The 20,251-nt window shown below is 35.3% G+C and overlaps 1 protein-coding gene across 1 annotated transcript in view; it reads left to right on the plus strand.

The window, feature by feature from the left end:
• The window catches only part of AHR (aryl hydrocarbon receptor), a 53,857-nt gene that overhangs the window by 1,341 nt on the left and 32,265 nt on the right, over positions 1-20,251 (plus strand). Inside the window, exon 2 of the mRNA XM_030308053.1 lies at positions 10,365-10,552. Coding sequence (XP_030163913.1) covers positions 10,365-10,552 — 188 coding nt within the window. The remainder of the gene's footprint in view (positions 1-10,364; positions 10,553-20,251) is intronic.

Consider the following 20,251-nt stretch of genomic DNA (forward strand, 5'->3'; position numbering starts at 1 on the left):
GCCTTAAGAGGAGATACTAACCTATAAGTAGACTGATTAAAATTTGGAAGTCTTATCCTGCAGTGTGGCTGGCATTAGGAATACTGCCTAGTCAGCAGTTTTCTGCCTTGCCAATTCTGTGGCATTGGCTTAAAATACTTATATTTTATAAAGGAGTTCCTTATATAAAAATGTATTTGTCTAACTCGGCCTTGTGTTTGGTGGTTATTTAAAATAACCAGAGGCATCCCAAATGCCTCTTCTATGTATTTGTTAATACAGTAGTATACCTAGCCTAATATAAAGGCAGTATCATGGATTTTATGTGTATGGTCAGAAAACTTGAAGATCTCCGTGATGAATTTTTAGGTTTTAATCATTGTCATAGCAAAGCATCTAGATGACTTTTTTTTTTTTTTTTTTTAATAAAAAGCCTTAATGTTGTATTCATTATGAAGTTTAACATCTTTGGCTTTTAGTTAGCATTTTATTTATGTAAGATCTATCTTTCGTTGTTTTATTTTAGCGTTTTAATATACTTCAGAAAACTTGTAAATACATTTGTATTTAACAATCTCTTGTAATACACGTTCACGTTCATTTTATTTTAGTATAGATTTTATCAGATCTTTATTGAGCACTTTGTGTTGCTTGTAGTCATATAAATGCCTTAACATGTCACCATTTCGCTCCCTTAAGGAAAGCCTAGTGCTGGCATTTGCAGAATCACATGAAATTGATTATAAGTTGTTTTTACCTGAATGAAAAACGGATTACTTTATAATGCAGTTAGTCAAGGTTTATTTTAGGAATGTGGCCATTAAACCTAATGCTACGTTTAACATGCATTTAAATTACTAGTTTTTAGCTAATGAGGTCTAAAATACGCCAGCATTATCAGAAAAACACTAGTCTGAGCTGAAAATGGTATTTAACTTTGATCCCTTAAGTGAGAGTCATTTTATTTTACTTAAAAAAAAAACATATGTTGTATCTTAATTATAGGACAGTTAACAATACAGTCAATTTAATATTCAGTTTCATAAAATTTTATAATCAAGTATGTGACAACTTTAATCTGAAGCTCTTCCAGTCCCTCTTCAATTGACTGTATTAAACAAGATAATCTCCCCCTAGTGGCAAGTCTAACATTGAAAATTATCTAATTGGCACCAAATACAACTTAAATGTGTTAAATTTAATCCCACTAAAGTATCTTGTACATAGTAGATGCTCAGTAAATGTTTCCCTTCTTTTTGCAATAATTAAGTTAGGAAATTAAAGGATCCTAACCAACCTTGCACCAGACCCATGTTCCTAAAGGAAATTTCCAAAGATACCCTTAGGAATGGATTCTACCATTGCTTTCCTTTCCTTAAGGTGTTGCTCTATATGTAATCACTCTGCTTAGAACACAAACAAATGAAATTCTTCTTTTTAATTTAAATTATGTTCCTGTTTTGTTTTCTTTGGAGATGAAAATATTGTTCATTTGTTTAGTTACTTTGTCTCATGAAGATAGTTGAAAAGGATACCATTGAATTAAATAGAATCTTTTTTCCTGTTGATAATAACTTTGTATATATTTTTACATTTTTTAAAATTTTGTTACTACTGGAAAAGTCCAGCGGTACTTCAATTTACTGTTTTTCTACAAAGTTATTACTGATTGTTGGTAAATAATAGGTGTTGAGTAAATGACATCTACACTTAAAAATGATAGTCACAGCAGTGGTGATCAAGACAGCCATCATGAAATGCCTGTATGGGTAATAACTCCTCAGTATTAGATGATCCTGGCTACCTTAATATACTAGTTATATAATATAAAAGCATGGTCTTTGTTGCTGTATTTGCTAAGTTACTGTTTATTTAAGCTTCATAAGCCTCATTTATATATAGTAGTGGAATACAATTATACATTGTTTTACTGAAAGTATTTCATATAAATGTACTATGGTATCATTTCCCAAATAGCTTTTAAAATAAAGGGATAGGTCTTTTCACTTCCATAATTATTGTTTTATCATATTTTTCAGATAGCTTTCCTTAGTTTATGCATAATGACTACAGAGATCCTTACATATTGGAACTATGAAATGAATAAGTGAAAGTGTTTAGTTATCAGCATTTATGAAAAATAACTGGCAAAAAGAGGGAAAAATGAGAAATAAATGGAAAGAGCATTAGGTCTGAACTAAAGGATGAGGTCTAGTTTCCTTGCTCTTGTAGATCCAAGCAAGTGATTGACCAGTAAAGGAGCACAGTCAATACCTATACAGTCAGTCTCACAACTAAAATGAGAAGAACAAAACTTTTTATAAACTGTAAAGACTGTAAGTCATTGTTTAATGATATAAATGAAATGGAAAATTCTATTCTATAAATAATTATAGCTTACATTATCACAGAACAATCAGTTCTCCTGTAAGAGGCAGTATATGATTATGTTTCTCAATTATGATTATGGCTGAAATGTGGTACTTCACTGACATCTAAACTTATATATTGCATGCTTAGCATTGTATATAATTAGGACAGTTACTTAGAAATAAATACCATGCAAATCTCTAACAACAGTACCTTTCTACTTCCGCAGTTTTTTTTTAAATGGATTTTTTTTGCCCAAAAGTTTATCAAAAAGCTACTGTTCATTAGTACTTATTGTGATAGATATGTGCACAATGTTTTACATTTTATTTTATTTTTATGATGGTAGCGTGAAAAGGTATTACTATTTATTTTATAGATAGGGATCTGGGATTCAGATTCAGAATTGTTAGGTAGCAAATGAGAAAGCTGAGTTTGAATATCAGATTTCAGGTCTTATGGCTACAAAGCTTATGTTATTACCAACTTCACAATAATGCTCAGGTAAGTAAGTTTAGTGATTTTTATGGCACACCCATATACTAGGGATTTCCTTAATGCTCCCTGTTTCTCCTTAAATAATTAGTGTTATTTGCAATAATAACATTAATTGGTGTTATATGAAATAAATGATTTACTGTTTGCCAGACTTGTGCTTACCTCCGTACTTGCATTCATGGTCTTTCCTCTTGGTCTTTCTTATGATTTACTACCTGCCTTCCTTCCTTTATAATTCCTGTATGGTTTTCAGTGGCTGCATAGTACTCCATTCTGTAAATGTTCCATGGTTTATTTAACTATTTTTGTTTTGGGGAGAAATTCTGTTACTTCCAACTTCTTAATATTTTATCTGGTACTTCAGAGAATATCCTTGAGATACATGAGTTTCTATGCAGATTCTTAGTTGTTTCCTTAGGAAAAATTCCTTTACGTGGAATTTGGAGGTACAAAGGTGTGTATGCATACTTTCAAGGTTGAGCCAAATATACTTTGAAATAGTATCAAATTACTCTACAAAAAAATGTATTCCTGTGGATAGTATGGGAGAGTGCCTGTGTCCTTGCATTTTTGCTTTAAAATGTGAATTGTCAATTTCATAGGCAAAAAGAGAGGAGGGGTAGGTAATTCAACTTAATGTTGGGTTTGTGAGTGTGTGTGTGCGCGCGCACGCGTACGTGTATGAAGTTGTAATACTAGTAGTAATAGTTTATTTGCAGATTTTTTCTACTTGAAGTGTATTGTTTGCTTTGTCTTATATTTTTCATTTTGCTCTTTTCCCTTTGATTGAAATACTTTTGGGGACAGTATTCCTATTAATAACACATGTATGGTTAAACAAGTCAAGGGTATGTGTATCATGCTATCTTTTCAGCATATTAGGTATTTTCTGTTGATGTTTTATTGTCATAGTTAAAGTGATTGTTACTTCTATCTCCTCCCCCCCTCACCTTCTTCACTCTCCCAATATAACTTTTTCACTGTTACGGATTAAATTAACTTTGGGTGTTTCCGTATTTTTTTAACTGTAAATATTGTTTACTGCTGAGCTAAGTAATATACTGTGAGTACATTTTCCTTCCTGTTCTATGTTATCATTGATTTTGTTTGTACCTATTTTTCATCTCCGTATTATTTATATCTGGGTTTAGCTATCTTTTAGGTTTATTGGATACAGATTGTTTCTGCCTGTTGTTTTCCTTTCTAGCATGAATTATCTGAAGAGAAGGATCTTTTTAGAGAGCTGTGTACTTGGCTGTCACAAAACCAGAAGTGACTTACCTGTCTTTTTAGACCTGGTTTAGATGCCAGATCTTCATGAACCTTCCCCTATTGCTCTACCTGCTCTTACTTTCCTGAACTCCTGAGCATCACTTTTATGGCAACTGTAGGGCACATTTGTTTGATATTGCCTTCTTATAATGCATCTCCTCCTAGTAAGAAAGATAAGTTCTTCAAGGTTAGCTCAGGCTTTTATTTGCGTTTGTAGCCACCAGAGCTTCTTAATACCATGCACACGGTCAATATTTACAATTATTTACTAAACAATTGACCACCACTTAAAATTGTCATGTTTTAGTGATTTTAGTATAGGAAATACTTTTTATATGGGTTCCAAAGGACATACTGAAAAAAAATGTACATTCATATAAGAAAGGAAAAAGGAAACACTTTCGGTGACTTTTTTCAGGATTTTGGAAGTAACCGTGATTTCTAGGGCATCTTTCATGTTCCAGGTTTTCACTGTTAAAGTCTTGTGCTAGAGGGCGCCTGGGTGGCGCAGTCGGTTAAGCGTCCGACTTCAGCCAGGTCACGATCTCGCGGTGCGGGAGTTCAAGCCCGCGTCAGCTCTGGGCTGATGGCTCAGAGCCTGGAGCCTGTTTCCGATTCTGTGTCTCCCTCTCTCTCTGCCCCTCCCCCGTTCATGCTCTGTCTCTCTCTGTCCCAAAAATAAATAAACGTTGAAAAAAAAAAATTAAAAAAAAAAAAGTCTTGTGCTAGAGATTATGTGCTGTTTGAACCTTATTGCCTATCCTTAGGTATAGCAAAAAGGGGTAAAGGGAAGGACTCATCACAACTATACAGTGGCAGCAGCAGGTGATTGAAGAATTCTGGCTCATTAAAAGTGACTTTCAGCTAGAATTCTCAGAAGTTTCTGTAGATTTTTTTCCCCCTTCATCTGGGAAAGTAAAATATCCAGCCGTATTCACCCTGCCAATGAAATATGACTTTATTTGTGTCACAGATCACCTGTCCAATGTTACATTAATCATATAATTTATGACTTGAAATATTTAACATTTACTTTCAGAGATAAATAAGTACACACTGAAGCCATTGAGGTGGAAATGGTGAATGAATGGCTTGAGTAAAGTCAGTATGGGGCAGAGATTTATTGAGGATTATTTCAGTTTCATAGCCATTGGCTAAAGTGAAGAGTAGTACCATATCACATGCTAAGAAGGGCGTGCCTAAATTCTGGAAAATATAAATGAGAAGACATCGAGGTACAGGAGCTGGAAATAAAGATTAGCAATTTATTGGTAAATTGACAGAAGCAGTGGGAATAGATTAAATCACTGAGAGGAAAAAGCTGATAGAGCAGACTCAGTACTGCGATAGGTAATCTGTTAGAAAACGTTGCTTTAATCTCATAGGATTACTGAAACTGTGTTTTTGCGTGAGATTTGAGGTTTTATGATAAATGTCATATGAAAACATAAACATTTACAGTTGTAGTAACTTATAGTAACCCAGATTAAACTGGGTTAGACATTTAACTTGTTTTCAACACTGGGCGCAAGTGAGGAGTCTAATAGACACCCTACACTGGGATATTGAAAAGGCTTTAAAGATGGCACTCATACTAGCATTGGATGTGGCGTTGGGCTTGTCAATAGCAGTACTTACAGCATGCAGGGCTTTGAAAACAGAAGCATGGCACACAGTCAGCTAGAGTCTTGATTTCACAACACTTTTGATTTGCAGGTTGGGACAAGGTTTTGAGGTAAGGCTTTAAGAAAATAATAAATTGCTTCTTCGCTTTATCAACATCAGTGGTCTCTCTATGTCAAGAGATATCTTAACTTCAGATCTCCCAAGTCTAAGGTTACAGGGATGTTTGTTTATATTTCAAATATAGCCTCTCATTTAAATAGGTAATTGGCAGTATATATTTTGGCATAGATTTAAAGGCGATACGAAAGTAAAAGTACTAGCATAACCCAAGTCAGGTGTAACTGATGTAAGTTTACTTTTTCTATCTAATTATTATGCGCATCTTTAAGATGTGTAGATAAGAATGAAATACTTTCACAAAATAGTTGTAAACATTTCTCACAAAATCAGTGACAGAATATGCCATGTCGGTTGCTTTAGTTTTAACAGTAGTGCATTTGAAATGCCACATCCGGTGGGTACTTCTCATTTAATTTTTCTGTGTATTTGATTTTGTTTTGTAATATCCAGAATATTCCAACCTGGTTCTTTTCCTGTCTTCTTGTAATTCCTCCTCTGTTGTCTTTGCCTGTGCCTCTTCCCCAATGTTATGCCTAAATGTCTGTATCATCAAGCTCTGTCCTCTCGTCTTGTTCTCTTTGTTTGGTGTACCTTCCATTAGGAAGTATAGTCCTTACCCCAACCTGCTTCTTCCTCACTCCATGTTTTCCTCTTCCGTACTTCCTGTGCCCCATCAGCAAACATTGGAGTCTTGCTATATAGCAAGCTTTATGATGGGCATAAAGTGCTGTGTTGAAGTATCTCATACCAGGCCTTACTTACTTTCTTTCCTATCACTGCCTTTGGTCAGGTCCTGATAACTCTTTTTCCAGATCCTTTTGATCAGCAAACATTAATTGAAGGTCCACTCTGTGGATAGTACTATGTTGAGCACTGGGGATACAAAAACGATCAAGTTTACAGGCATAAGAGCAATAAACAAGTCTAAGTATTACCAGTTACATAACACTTAAGAAATTTGATCTCATGCTAAATATTCCATAATGTGTATGATAGATAACACATTAGAGCTGTGGAAAGTTTTATGTTGTGCAAAGAAGTAGGTTCATCGAGCTCCTGGTTGAGCACTGCAGAAAGACAGCACAAGATGGACAGCAGGACTTCATGGAGCAATAACTTGAATGATTTTTTTTTTCTTTTTTTGTATCGTGATTGTTATTTCTCTGCGTCCTCTTAGTTTGTCTTGGTTCATTGTGTTACTGTCTTGTCCCCAATGTTTTATAATCATTACTGGAAAGCTACCAAGAGTGCGAGACGAAATGTGTTTCCAGTTTATTGGAAATACTATCTGCACAGGATATTCCTTAATGGAATGGTTGTATAAGACATTTGCTTAAGATGCATAAGGTACAGAAGTAGCACAAGGTACAGAAGTAGCATAAGGTACAGAAGAGGGATCCATTGTGAGTAGGTCAGGGAGGACTTTACAGAAGTCATCTAATTGAGCACGGCTTTGTAGTGGATGAGACAGAACAAGAGAATTCCAGAGAGTAACATGTATGAAAGCACCAAAGTATATATTGATAACTGAGTACTTTCTTCTGTCTGGAGTATAATGGACAAGAAAGGCTTTGGCTGCAGGAAATGAGGCCAGAGGAATAGTTAGGGGGCTATAAAAGATCAAGAGGTGTTTTGCTTCTAGGCTAAGGAACATGGACTGTCCAGAGCGACTGAAATTTTTAAATCCGAGGAGTGTTGTAGATTTGTATTTTAGAAACAAGTGCTAGCTTCACTGAGAGTTGCCCTACATTTCATGCTCGTCATCGCCAGAGTCAGCTTAGTAAAACACAAGACTGGTCATGTAAATCCCAGCTCAGAGCTTAAGATGACTCCCAGATACCAGACTCTAATTTTACACCATTTCTGTGAGGAAATTGTCTGTTTGCTCTATCTTGAACATTTTTTTTTCATCAGATACCCGCACAGCTCACTCCTTCGTTGTATTTATGTCTGTGCTGAAATGTAACATCAGAGACCCTTCCTGGCTATCAAAACCAGCATGCTTGTCACTCTTTAGTTCCTTATCTTGCTTTATTTTTCTTTTTAACACTTAGCAGCTCTGAAAGTTATATGTTTATTTATTCACTCAACTAGTTATGTATGTTTCCTGCCACTGGAATGTAAGCTTCATGAGAACAGGAACATTAGTACATGTAATATAGTTCACTGCTGAGTCTTCTGTGCCTTGCCCATGGTAGGTGGTTACTATTTGTTGCATGAATGTGGCCACAACCACTTTCCCCTTTCTCTTCTCTCTTGTACTCTATGCTTCACACTCCGGACAGGGGACTTTTCACAGGCCACCGTTTCTCAGCCCTGCCTCCTCCTGAAATCCCGTTCATCTTTAAAGGTCCATATCAGATACTACCTTGTCTATAAAGATCTTAATTCAAGTAGTTAGTTGCTCACATACTTTGCTCCCATAACACTTTTTGAATATGTAGGAGAGGAATGTTTTCCTAGACTACCCTGGACATGATAACTGCAAGTAAATATTTGTGTCAACAAGAGATTAATCAGAGAATTATTCAGGGAGGTAGACATGCATTATAGGTAACTTTTGAAAATCATTTGATTAATTGAAGAAATTTAGAGATGACTTGAATTTGATTACAAATGCAGTATGATTAAGGAAAAATAGAGAAAGAATCATCTGTTTCTGTAAGTATGCAATTACACAGTCTGGAGAAAGTACCTGATTTATTTTGTATGTATGCCATATACTTTATCAATTTATTAATTCTTACTTTTGTAGAAATAACATGAACTGGGGGCGCCTGGGTGGCTCAGTTGGTTAAGCGTCCGACTTCGGCTCAGGTCATGATCTCAGTTCGTGAGTTCAAGCCCCGCGTTGGGCTCTGTGCTAACAGCTCAGAGCCTGGAGCCTGCTTCGGATTCTGTGTCTCCCTCTGTCTCTGCCCTATCCCCACTTATGCTCTGTCTCTCTCTGTTTTAAAAAGTAAAACATTAAAAAAATAAATAAATAACATGAACTGTAATAAAAACAGAAATAGATAAGTTCTGAAGAAATTACTTGTTGGGAACAATATATAACAAACATTAAAATTTTTATTGACTTTATAAAAAGATTTTTTAATATTTATTAATTTCTGAGAGAGAGAGAGAGAGAGAGAGAGAGAGAGAGAGAGAGTCGGGGAGGGGCAAAGGGAGAGGGAGACACAGAATCCGAAGCAGGCTCCAGGCTCCCACCTGTCAGCACAGAGCCCAACATGGGGCTTGAACACGGGAACCGTGAGATCGTGACCTGAGCCGAAGTCAGATGCTTAACTGACTGAGCCACCCAGGTGCCCCTTTATTGACTTTTTATTAATTTTTAAATAAAGTATTACTTCTCCACATACAACATTGAAAACATAAAGTATCTAGAAATATTTCGATTAAATCAGCACTATAATCAGGCCAATTTCTACTTTTGAAGATGCCATCATTTGAATTGTCGAAAATGCCTTTGTCTTCTCAATAAAGGCTGGAGGGAAACGTCTTTGTTGTAAGAATGCCCTGCATAAGATTTTATTTTTCTGGCAAATGGAAAGGTGAAGCGGCATGATCTTTGTTTTTTTGTTTTTTTGTTTTTTTTTTAATATCTTGTCTATATTTCATTGTGTGTGTGATGATCTGTCAGTTCATTTTAAATAATGAATTTCTGCTGTGAAATCCTGGCTAAGACCTTTCTGTGAAGTTATGCAGTTTCTCATATCTGAACTCAGGTTCTACTCTTAACTATAAATATCTTTTCTCTCAGATGAAAATCATGCTACATGTTGGGGATTCATTGAATTTTCTAAGACATAAGCTATGAAAGCTAATAATTAAGTAGAATTATTGACCAGCCCTAAATGCAAAATTTGCAAGGAATTACAGTTAACCTCTACTATCTGTCACTCAACAAATATAAATAACCAAAGCCAATTTTTTTTTAAATATTGGAGGACCCCATTAAATGCCTAGATGACCATATAGAGGTGCCAGAAGGACTTTGAATAGTTGTCACTGACAGGATGAAAGTGTTAAATATAGGAAGCTGGGGTGATTAGGGTAGCTCCTATTTATCTACATCATAAATGATGCCAAGATGCTTCTTGAGGAAGATAGCAAAGGAAGCATAATCTTCACATAATTAATTGCAGATTTCTTTTTCATTTCTTTCTGGAACAGTGTCTGGGTTTGAAAAAATAATCCTACTGGATTTGTTACTGGGAATCACTGTACCACAAATGTATGAAGTGAAGGAAGTATGAAGTATATAAGATGCACTCAGCATTTTCTTGAGTTCATAAGCTTTTAATAAAACATTATGAAGAATTTTACCAATTTTTTTTGGTTTTCTTAATTACGATACAAAGGAGCCTTTTGAAGGGATTTACGTAAACTTGAGTAGACTTTTTGGTGTGTGTTTCATTAGAGAAATACCTGAAGAGCTATAATGCAATAGAAATTTTTACTTTATCTTATTTTGTGGTATTTTGTTTGTTTTTCAGTGTCAAGCCAATCCCACCTGAAGGAATCAAGTCCAATCCTTCCAAGCGACATAGAGACCGGCTTAATACAGAGTTGGACCGTTTGGCTAGCCTGCTGCCTTTTCCACAAGATGTTATTAATAAGCTGGACAAACTTTCAGTTCTCAGGCTCAGTGTCAGTTACCTAAGAGCCAAGAGCTTCTTTGATGGTAAGAAGAAGTTTTGTTTATTGCTATATATTAAAATTTAAGTAGCAGAGCCAAACTTGTAGTATTTCTAAAAATACGTGTTCCAGGTTCAATCATCAGAAAGATGCTTCCACTTGCCTGATTTGTAGTGTCATTCTGTGAAAATCATAGGTTTGAAAGTTATGTCCATATAGTTTCCAGTTCCACTACTCCTTCCAATGCAGTTTTTTAAAGTCTGTGTCCCTCCCCCCCCATTCTCTCAATGAAGGGAATAAAACACATACACTATGACATATTTTTGCTTATTTCCTTCAATATGTTTGGGTAGGTATTTATTCTTTAAAAAAATTATGTACACTTCTACTACTATATATTAACCGTGTGTTTACTCCAGGAAAATGTAAATAATTTTTTTCCACCAGAAGAAGTATTACATTACAGGAGTCAGAATTGGATTTCAATCTCATTGTGCCATGATAAACTATTTGATTTTAACCAAACCATTTAGCATCCCTGTACCTCAGTTTACTCAGCCATGAAGTTACTTACTAATCATATATGATTTCATAGCAATTAAGTATTTTATTGGAAATTTTTGTTGGAAAATAAAGTTTCATTGTATATTCTTATGTAAAATAATTCCTCAGTTTCTCTTTTTATCTGTTTATATGTCAGAAATAGATTTTTTTTCGGGAAATGTTGATTCTTTTAAATATATCATGCTATTTAACAAATAGTAGTAAAGAATTAGTGATAAAATCTGAGTGCCCTAGTCAGTGCTTCTCAAACTTTGAGTATCTACAAATCACATAGGGATCTTACTAAGATGGGAGTTCTTATTTAGTAGGTTTAGGTGGTAGTCAGAGATTTTGCATTTTTTTTTAACATTTATTTCGTTTTAAGAGACAGAAGTGAGACAGAACACCAGTGGGGGAGGGCAGAGAGAGATAAGGGACACAGCATCTGAAGCAGACTCCAGGCTCTGAGCTGTGAGCATAGAGCCCGATGTGGGGCTCAAACTCACAAGCTGTAATATCATGACCTGAGCCGAAGTCAGACCCTTAACCGACTGAGCCACACAAGCGGGCCAAGATTTTGCATTTCTCACAGGATCTCAGATGCTGCTGCTGCTGCTGCCCTAGACCCATCTACAGATACTTGAATTTATAATGTGTGTTTAGAATATTGGAAAACAGTTATTCCCCTGCAGGTTTATATTTAAATGGTTTGCTGTGTTTAGTCTGGGCATTTTTTTATTTGCTTGCTGTGTATGATCTTTATTTTGGATAAAAACTATGTAGTTTAACAGTTGTGATTTGAGCAATGCACACTGATTATGAGGATAATCATTTCAGGTCAGATTATATGTTTAAAGGTTGATAGTAGACACTTAAAATTGTTTCTTATCTATAAAGTCTTTGAATTTTCCTTTACACCAGATCCTTCATCTCTAGGATGGGTTATGTGGGATTCGGTGTGTGTGTGTGTGTGTGTGTGTGTGTGTGTGTGTGTGTTTATGAACTAAACAGTAATTCTTTGATAGAGTTGGAACTAGAACCCTGGTTTCTGGATGCCCTGTGTTGTTTTTCCTAACCATCTTCCAATTACTTCTCTTTTCTGGGAACCATTTATATAGTACACTCCTGAGGACTTTCCCCTGATCTGTGGTTCTCAAAGCGTAGTCCCCAGATAAGCAGCAGTAGTGTCACCTGGGAACTTGTTACAAATGCCAGATCTTGGGCCCACCCTAGACCTGCAGAATAAAACTCTGGTAGAGTGGTGGGGCTGGATGTATGTGGAAGTTTGGGAGCCCCTATCATAGACTGTAACCACTCCCAGCTTTGTGGAATAGCTGTCCTAATCCTCAGCATTAGTTCACATGCAGTGCTTACTGCTTGACCTTGTGGCAAGGGGTTCTATGACAAACAGGATCTGGTTTCTGCCCTTAGAAAGTTGACTGACTAGAAACCAGAGAGATGTTATTCCTTGACTTTGGTAAAGATACATTGATGTTAGTCATTTTTGCCTTTTTGTTTCTTGCTCCTATATGATAGGAAATCAAACTATAAATGTTAAAAAGAGAAAAGGGGCACCTGGGTGGCTCAGTTAAGCATCTGCCTCTAGGTTACCGCTAAGGTTATGATCTCACCGTTCCTGGGATTAAGCCCCATGTAGGGCTCTGCCCTTTAAGCATAGAGCCTGCTTGGGATTCTCTCTCTCTCTCTGTCTCTGTCTCTGTCTCTCTCCCTCTCTCCCTCTCCCCCTCTCCCTCTCTCCCTCTCTCCCTCTCCCCCACTCATTTGTGCATGTGTGAGCACAAGTGCCCCCTCTCCCTCTCTCTCTGTCTCTCTCTCTCTCTCAAAATAAATAAATACACTTAAAAAAAAAAAAGAAAAAATGTATAGATTGTGCCCTGTTTAGAAGTAGTGGGTAAGGGGCTCTTGGGTGGCTCAGTCAGTTAAGCATTGGACCAATCTCAGCTCAGGTCATGATCTCACGGTTCGTCAGTTTGAGCTCTGAATCGGGGTCTGTGCTGAAGGTGCAGAGCCTGCTTGGGATTCTCTCTCTCTCTCTCTCTCTCTCTCCCTCTCTCCCTCTCTCCCTCTCTCCCTCTCTCCCTCTCTCCCTCTCTCCCTCTCTCCCTCTCTCCCTCTCCCTTTCTCTGCCCCTTCTACACACTGATTCTCCCTTTCTCTCTCAAAAAAAAAAATTAAAAGAAAAGAAATAGTGGGTTCGCATTGAACCTACTTAGCAAGTAGCCAGGTACCATTTAAGCGCTAACATAATTACCGTTTTCTAGGCAGTGTGTGTGTTTATATCTATGCACACACACATATGCTAATTAAAGTAATATATGTATGTTTGATGTATAAATTTATATAGATAGATAGATATATTTTTTTCATGAGACACATGTGTCCTGTTGAATACCACAAGTAAGGTAGATTTCAAACCTACCTTACAAAGAATGTTATTATAGCATAGCTGGGCTCCTTTTCGAGATCTTACATATTAACAGTTATTTTCTTAGCTCTTCATTAATGAGTTAATTTTTCATTCTGGTTCAGTGTATTTAACAATAGGATCTTATTATCCTTCATCATTCCTTCATCAGTTACATTACCTTTAATTTTAGGTCCTTTGCATTACAGTTTTTAAACTTCAGTGTGTATCAGAATAACCTGGAAAGGTTATTAAAAGGCGCATTCTAGGGCATGCCCCTCTTATTGCTGATTCTGAGTGGCTTCAGTGTAGAACCAAGGAATCTGTATTTTTATTATGGATCCTAGATGAGTCTGAGGCATTGATTTAATTTGGTTTTGATTACGCCTGAATTACTTAAAAAATTTTCTCTTTGCCTTCAGAAAAACAAATCCAAATGTACAAAATTTTAAGAAGAATATAAATGTATTTGCTTAGGTTTTAGTGGAATGTATACCCTAAGTAGTTTCTTAAGTTGTTCACGGAATTAGATGGAAACTGAGAGATACAATCAGTAGAAAAGATTCCAGTCTTTTCCAGGCCTCCAGTGATGTAGGATGGCAATTCAATATTTTGAAAGGACACAGACAATTCATTTTTCAAGGTAATGTTTAAGATCTGAACAGATGCTAAATGCTACAAACCAGGAGACTTGGAGCATGCGGACAGTTTAGGATTCTAATGTGCAGTAAAACCACTCTCCTACTAGGGAAAACAGTATAGCGAAGTGAGGGGAAGCTCTAAGTGAATAACAGGATGCAAACAGGGGGTGTGTGATTCCTGCGGAAAGAACAATATAAACGAGTAATCATACAATCTTGTTAAAAAGGAAACTCAAGTTTTACTGTAACAATAGATATTTTTCCAAGAAAATACATCTATTTATTGCAAGTTTAAATAATCCAGCTTGGGTGGATCTTCTTAAACTTTGGAGCCATGACTCTAATACTGCTCTGACTGTCTGAAAAGCAGCACTTAGGATTTAAGTACACTACTATTTATCCATTTCTAATTGATCAAAACATTCTGAAATACAACTTTGAACAAAATATTTATTTTTCAAGTATGATAAAGTTAGCACTTTCTTTGACACTATTAGATTAAAATTATTATATAATACATTTGTAATTCAGGATTGCACTTTATTCTAAACCCTGTGCAGGTGCTGAATTCACAAAAAAAGAAAAAGAGGTAGAAAAAGATTTCTGCTAATAGCTCAAGGTCTAGTGTTTCAGCAACTGTGACAAATATAGTATGTGAAATCCTTTAAAAATGTACCTATTCAGTATTTATAATGCACTACTTAGGGAATATTTCAAAGGAAGTAAGAAGATTAGAAGTTTTGTTAGTTATTTTGGTTTGAACTGAAGAAATAATTGAGGGAATCTTTGAATACTGAATCCTTGAAAACTTGTAAACTATATTCTAGAAAATAAAGCTCAGACAATTATTTTTCAGTTTGTATTCTGTTTATGCCACAAATGAAGTAATCATTACAAACATTTTCATTTCTATATTATAGTGCTTTGGTTTTTCTGGTACACTTAAAATTTCTATATATCGCCTGTTTCACTAACTAGAATGGAAACTCCTTGAGGGTATTATGTGTACTATTGTACCTTAACACACTTAGAACAATGTCCGTCCCATAGTAGGCATTCAGTAAATATTTATTAACTCAGTTTCACTAACTTATACCTGAAAAACAATGTGAATTTCATGTTGAAATTTTAGATTATGGATTTAAATGTACAGTTGTGGGACTTAGTTTCAGATGTTAATATTTTGCTTTTGCAAATATTATTCTCTCTGCTAGTAGCCAATTACAGTTTTTGGTTCTATCGGTTATTTTATTTTCTATCTATAAATATGCAAATATGGGAAATATTTTATGGAATTGTAGCAGTAAATTTTTTTACATGGTCTCTGATTGGCCGGGTCATACAGTGAAGTGTGTACAAGAATTTAAAGATGCAAATGTGAAAGCTACATACATCTTTTTAGGATGAACTAGTATCAACTGTATCCTTCTCCAGTCAGTACTTCCCTTTGCATTCCTTGCCTGTCTCTCTGCTCCTTTGCCTTCTCTTTATGAGTATTGTTCCTGATTCGCTGGTTCTTTGCTTCTTTGTTGGATGCTCCTTTTGTTGTACCTGCCAGCAGTCTGGCAGTCTTGGGACTTAAAAAAATTTTTATTAGTGTAGACGGAATGTGCAGATAGAGCTAAGTATTTTAAAAAAAACACTCCCTTTTGTAAATTTGATAAGAATAAGGTGATACTTTATTTTTAATTTATGCACAATGGACACACGTAGACATATTTAAAGGATTAATAACAATATATTAATAATGATAGATTAAAATAGTAAAAGCTGTTGAAGTTCTATTCAGTTTCCTCAGTAACATTGCTCTTCTGGGTTCTCTTTTATTTTTCCGTGCCTATTTCTTTTTATAAAGACTCCTCTAAATTATGTATCTTTGAAGTTTCTTTGTAGAGTCTTTTCTGTCTTTAGAAAATTAATACCCAGGGGCGCCTGGGTGGCTCAGTTGGTTAAGCGTCTGACTTTTGATTTTGGCTCAAGTCATGATCTTGCAGTTCTTGGGATCGAAACCTGCATGGGGCATCTGCTAAACAGCAGATTCTCTCTCTCCCTCTCTCTCTGCTCCTCCCCACTGACTGTGCACACACACTCTCTCTCAAATAAATAAACATAAATAAATATTGAAAAAAAGAAAAAAATACCCACAATCCAAAATTGATGTTTTCTGATGTTGGTGATTAAACACAGTAAAGTGCCATTTTTGCCTGTCAAGGCAAATTAAATCAGACCAGAGGGGAGCCTGAGGACAGTTATAGGATCACATAGAGCTGTGACCTGACAAGTCAGTGTGGACTTAGGTCCTGGAAATACAGAATGGAAGACGAAAGTCTTTAACGTTATATTTAAACTTTTTTCACCAAATTCTAGAATGTTAAGATTAAACCATACTTTTTTAATTAAAAAGAAAAGAGGAGCATAAAAGGAAGACCCAAGTTACAAAATGAGTATTAAATATCATGTTACCTCTGAGAGGGAAAATATCTAAGAAGTTTAAATAATTTACTGACTATGACCAGTAATAGTTTATTCAGGGAGACTAGAATTTGGGTGGTTATAACCCAGCCTTTAAAATTGGGTGGTATTAAGGGAAAGGCTTGTTTCCTCTTGTATTGTGTCTGTTAGTTCCAAGTCTAACAGTGGACAATTGGGTTTGTTGACTGATTGGAATCAGTATGGTAATGTCATATTCTTGGTAAGAGTAATTGTAGCATCTAAAAAATTTGAGTTAGATTTCATTGTCTCTTTTTAAAATATTCATTATTATGTCAGTGTTGCATTTAAATTACTTTACTTTTGGACAGTATTCCCAAAATTACAATTCATATGTCTGCTGAGGCACAAGTATCTAATGAGGTAGAAAAGGCAGAAAAGTTTTCTTTCAGTGAGGCAATAGTACGGATCAGTGGCATGTAGTATTATGTCAATAAAATATTCATAGTATATATTACACCATTAAAATATAATTATTAACTGTGAAGTCTTTTACATACTCCATTATATATGTCATGGGTTATATTTTGTGACATCTTTATAATTGAGATACATAAATTTAACCTGTGGAAAGGAAAACTTAAACACAAGAAAGAGATGATTTTGTCTAGGTTTCAGTAAGCCTGACAAGTTTGAGGACCTGAGATCTAATTCCCAACTCCTGCATAGGCAGCTATTATAGGGAGTAGTTTCTGGTTATTTTAAAAACTAAGTAACGTAGGGGAAAATCATTCTGAACCATTACATGTACTTAAAATAATCACCATTTTATAAAGTGTAGTATTATTTACATAGTGGAATGTTCTAAATTCATGAAGTCTAAAAAATGCTCTAAGAGGGGAGGATAACAATAGTTAACTTACATGATGTGGTGATCTAACATTTAGTCAACCTCATTGTCGAATATGGATCTTTGTTGACTTTATTTTAAATTAAAAAATTGCCCGTGCTCTTTTCTTGGTCTTCCTTTTGTCTTTAGTTAACAGTTCATTTCCAGTTCATTAGGTTTTCAAAAGAGAGCTATTGTGTTTATTCATCTTGAGCTTGTGTGTTTCTCTGGATTTCAATCCTGTTTTGGTGTCTGAGTAACCCAGAACACTGTCTTGAGAAACATGTGCAGAGAATGAGCTTGAACAGGCAGAGAAATGAATTAAATAAAAAGCCCTTTCAGGGGTTGAAATTTTATAAAGTTTAAGGGTTTATTATATGTGTGCTTTTCATTCATGGGATTTGTATGCTAATTTCATCTACATTATATAATTTTGAAGTTACTGTATAGCAAGTAGTTTGCAAAAGTTTCAGCAATGTGGTACCACAGCAAATGCGATTTCTTAATTCCAGAAAGTTCTATGGTAGGTTTGCGTAAATGATGAGCATGTTTGAAATCATCATATAGGATTCAGTTTCACTTATGTGTGGTGTTATCTACCTTACTATAATTGAACTATATATTTTTTTTCCAGAATTCATATTCTAAATGTGAAACTAATTATAACATTCATGATAGCTACATAATTAAAGCTATAAAATGTAAAGATTTAAAAATGTAAAGGTTCTTTTAAATTTTAATGTATGGACTTTCTATAATCTAATCGATGTAAACTGAAACAGGGACAAATAAAAGGAATAGTAGAATATTTTTATTGAGTCCAGTTGAAGTTGTATTAAATCCTGGCTCTTACATTTAAATATGATCTCTTTGGATAAGGAATATACTTTCTCTTTTCTTCAGATATTGTAACTTACAAGATTCATTAGATTCTGTGAATAAATTTAACATTTTATGATATTTTATATAGGATACTTTCATCACTGAGTATTCATTTGCTTTGATAGGTATTTTCAAAAAAGACAACAAGTGCATATTAAAGATTCAGACTGAACCTGAACTTGCTATATCTTTTATTATGTTTTGCTTTTTTTCCTCTTGTAAATTTACTGCTTTTTAAATGGGTTTTCTCTTTGATCATACTTAGCGTTATATGTCTGTAGGATCCTTAATTGCTTGGCCATGAGCAGGTCCAGGTGGTCATAAATTGATGCGTTTAGCTTTTTTTTTTTTTTTTTTTAGGAAGATTACCATTGGGGTAATATTAAAAACAATTTTTTTAATGTTTATTTTATTTTTGAGAGAGAGAGACAGAACATGAGCAGGGGAAGGGCAGAGAGAGAGGGAGACACAGAATCTGAAGCAGGCTCCAGGCTCCGAGCTGCCAGCACAGAGCCGGATGTGGGGCTCAAACCCACAAATCATGAGATCATGACCTGAGCTGAAGTCAGACGCATAACCTACTGAGGCACCCGGGCACACCCATTGGGGTAATATTAAAGCCCTCCATCTTGCAATTTTTCCTTTTTTCCCCCAAATAAAGATTTTAAATGTCTGTAGTTAATTTGATATTTTTTGTGTGTGTTAATTTGATTTTTGTGTGTGTGTGTGATCTGGTTAATGCAAATCTACAGCATCATCTTGTTGTAGTGTTTTAGAAATTGTATTTACGTATAGTAGAAAATTAATCGCTTTAAGGCCTGATATAGTTACATTATTTAATCGCTTTAAGGCCTGAAATATAGTTACATTACCATTAATCATTTTTAGTTAGTAATCATATTTATGTCGTATTTTGAAATCATGCTTTTACAGCTTTTCTACTTTTTGATCAACCATTTTTTAAAAAAAATTTTAACGTTTATTCATTTTTGAGAGACAAACACAGAACATGAGTGGAGGAGGGGCAGAGAGAGAGGGAAACACAGAATCCGAAGCAGGCTCCAGGCTCCCTGCTCCCAGCTGTCAGCACAGAGCCTGATGCAGGGCTCGAACCCACCAACCGTGAAGTTATGACCTGAGCCAAAGTCAGACACTTAACTGACTGAGCCACCCAGGCACCCCATAGCTCAAATTCTTGTTTGTTCAATAGCTGGTGATTTAGATTTTGGAACCATTATAATACAGTTGAAATAATATTTTAAACCGTGAAAGTGAATAAAATATTCCAGAGGAGAGCATATAGAATAAGACGAAAAATACCAGAGATGAGATGTTTTAAGGAGCAGTGAAGGAGAGCAAATCTGTGTGTACATGGAGTATGAAACTGTGCTGAGGTGAGACTTTGCTTAAAGATGCCTTCATTTGGATGTATTACTTGGCAGTCAAAAAGAATGAAATCTTGCCTTTTGCAACAAGGTGGATGGAACTAGAGTGTATTATGCTAAGCGAGATTAGAGAAGTGTCAGAGAAAGACAAATATCATATGACTTCACTCATATGCGGAATTTAAGATATAAAACAGATGAACATAAGGGAAGGGAAGCAAAACTAATATAAAAACAGAGGGGGACAAAACATAAGAAACTTAAATATAGAGAACAAACTGAGGGTTGGTGGAGAGGTTGTGGGTGGTGGGATGGGCTCAGTGGGAGGAGCATTAAGGAGGATACTGGATGTTATATGTAGGGGACGAATCCCCGGATTCTACTCCTGAAATCATTACAGCATTATATACTAACTAACTTGGATGTAAATTTGAAGATGTATATCCATGAAAAAAAAAAAAGATACCTTCTTTTGCTATTTCAAGTTCTTAGAGGCTCAAAAGAAAATTGCACATGAAAGTGTAAACTAAAACGACATCAGAGTCCAGAG

Source organism: Lynx canadensis, chromosome A2 (assembly GCF_007474595.2).
Source record: "Lynx canadensis isolate LIC74 chromosome A2, mLynCan4.pri.v2, whole genome shotgun sequence".
Lineage (NCBI taxonomy): Eukaryota > Metazoa > Chordata > Mammalia > Carnivora > Felidae > Lynx > Lynx canadensis.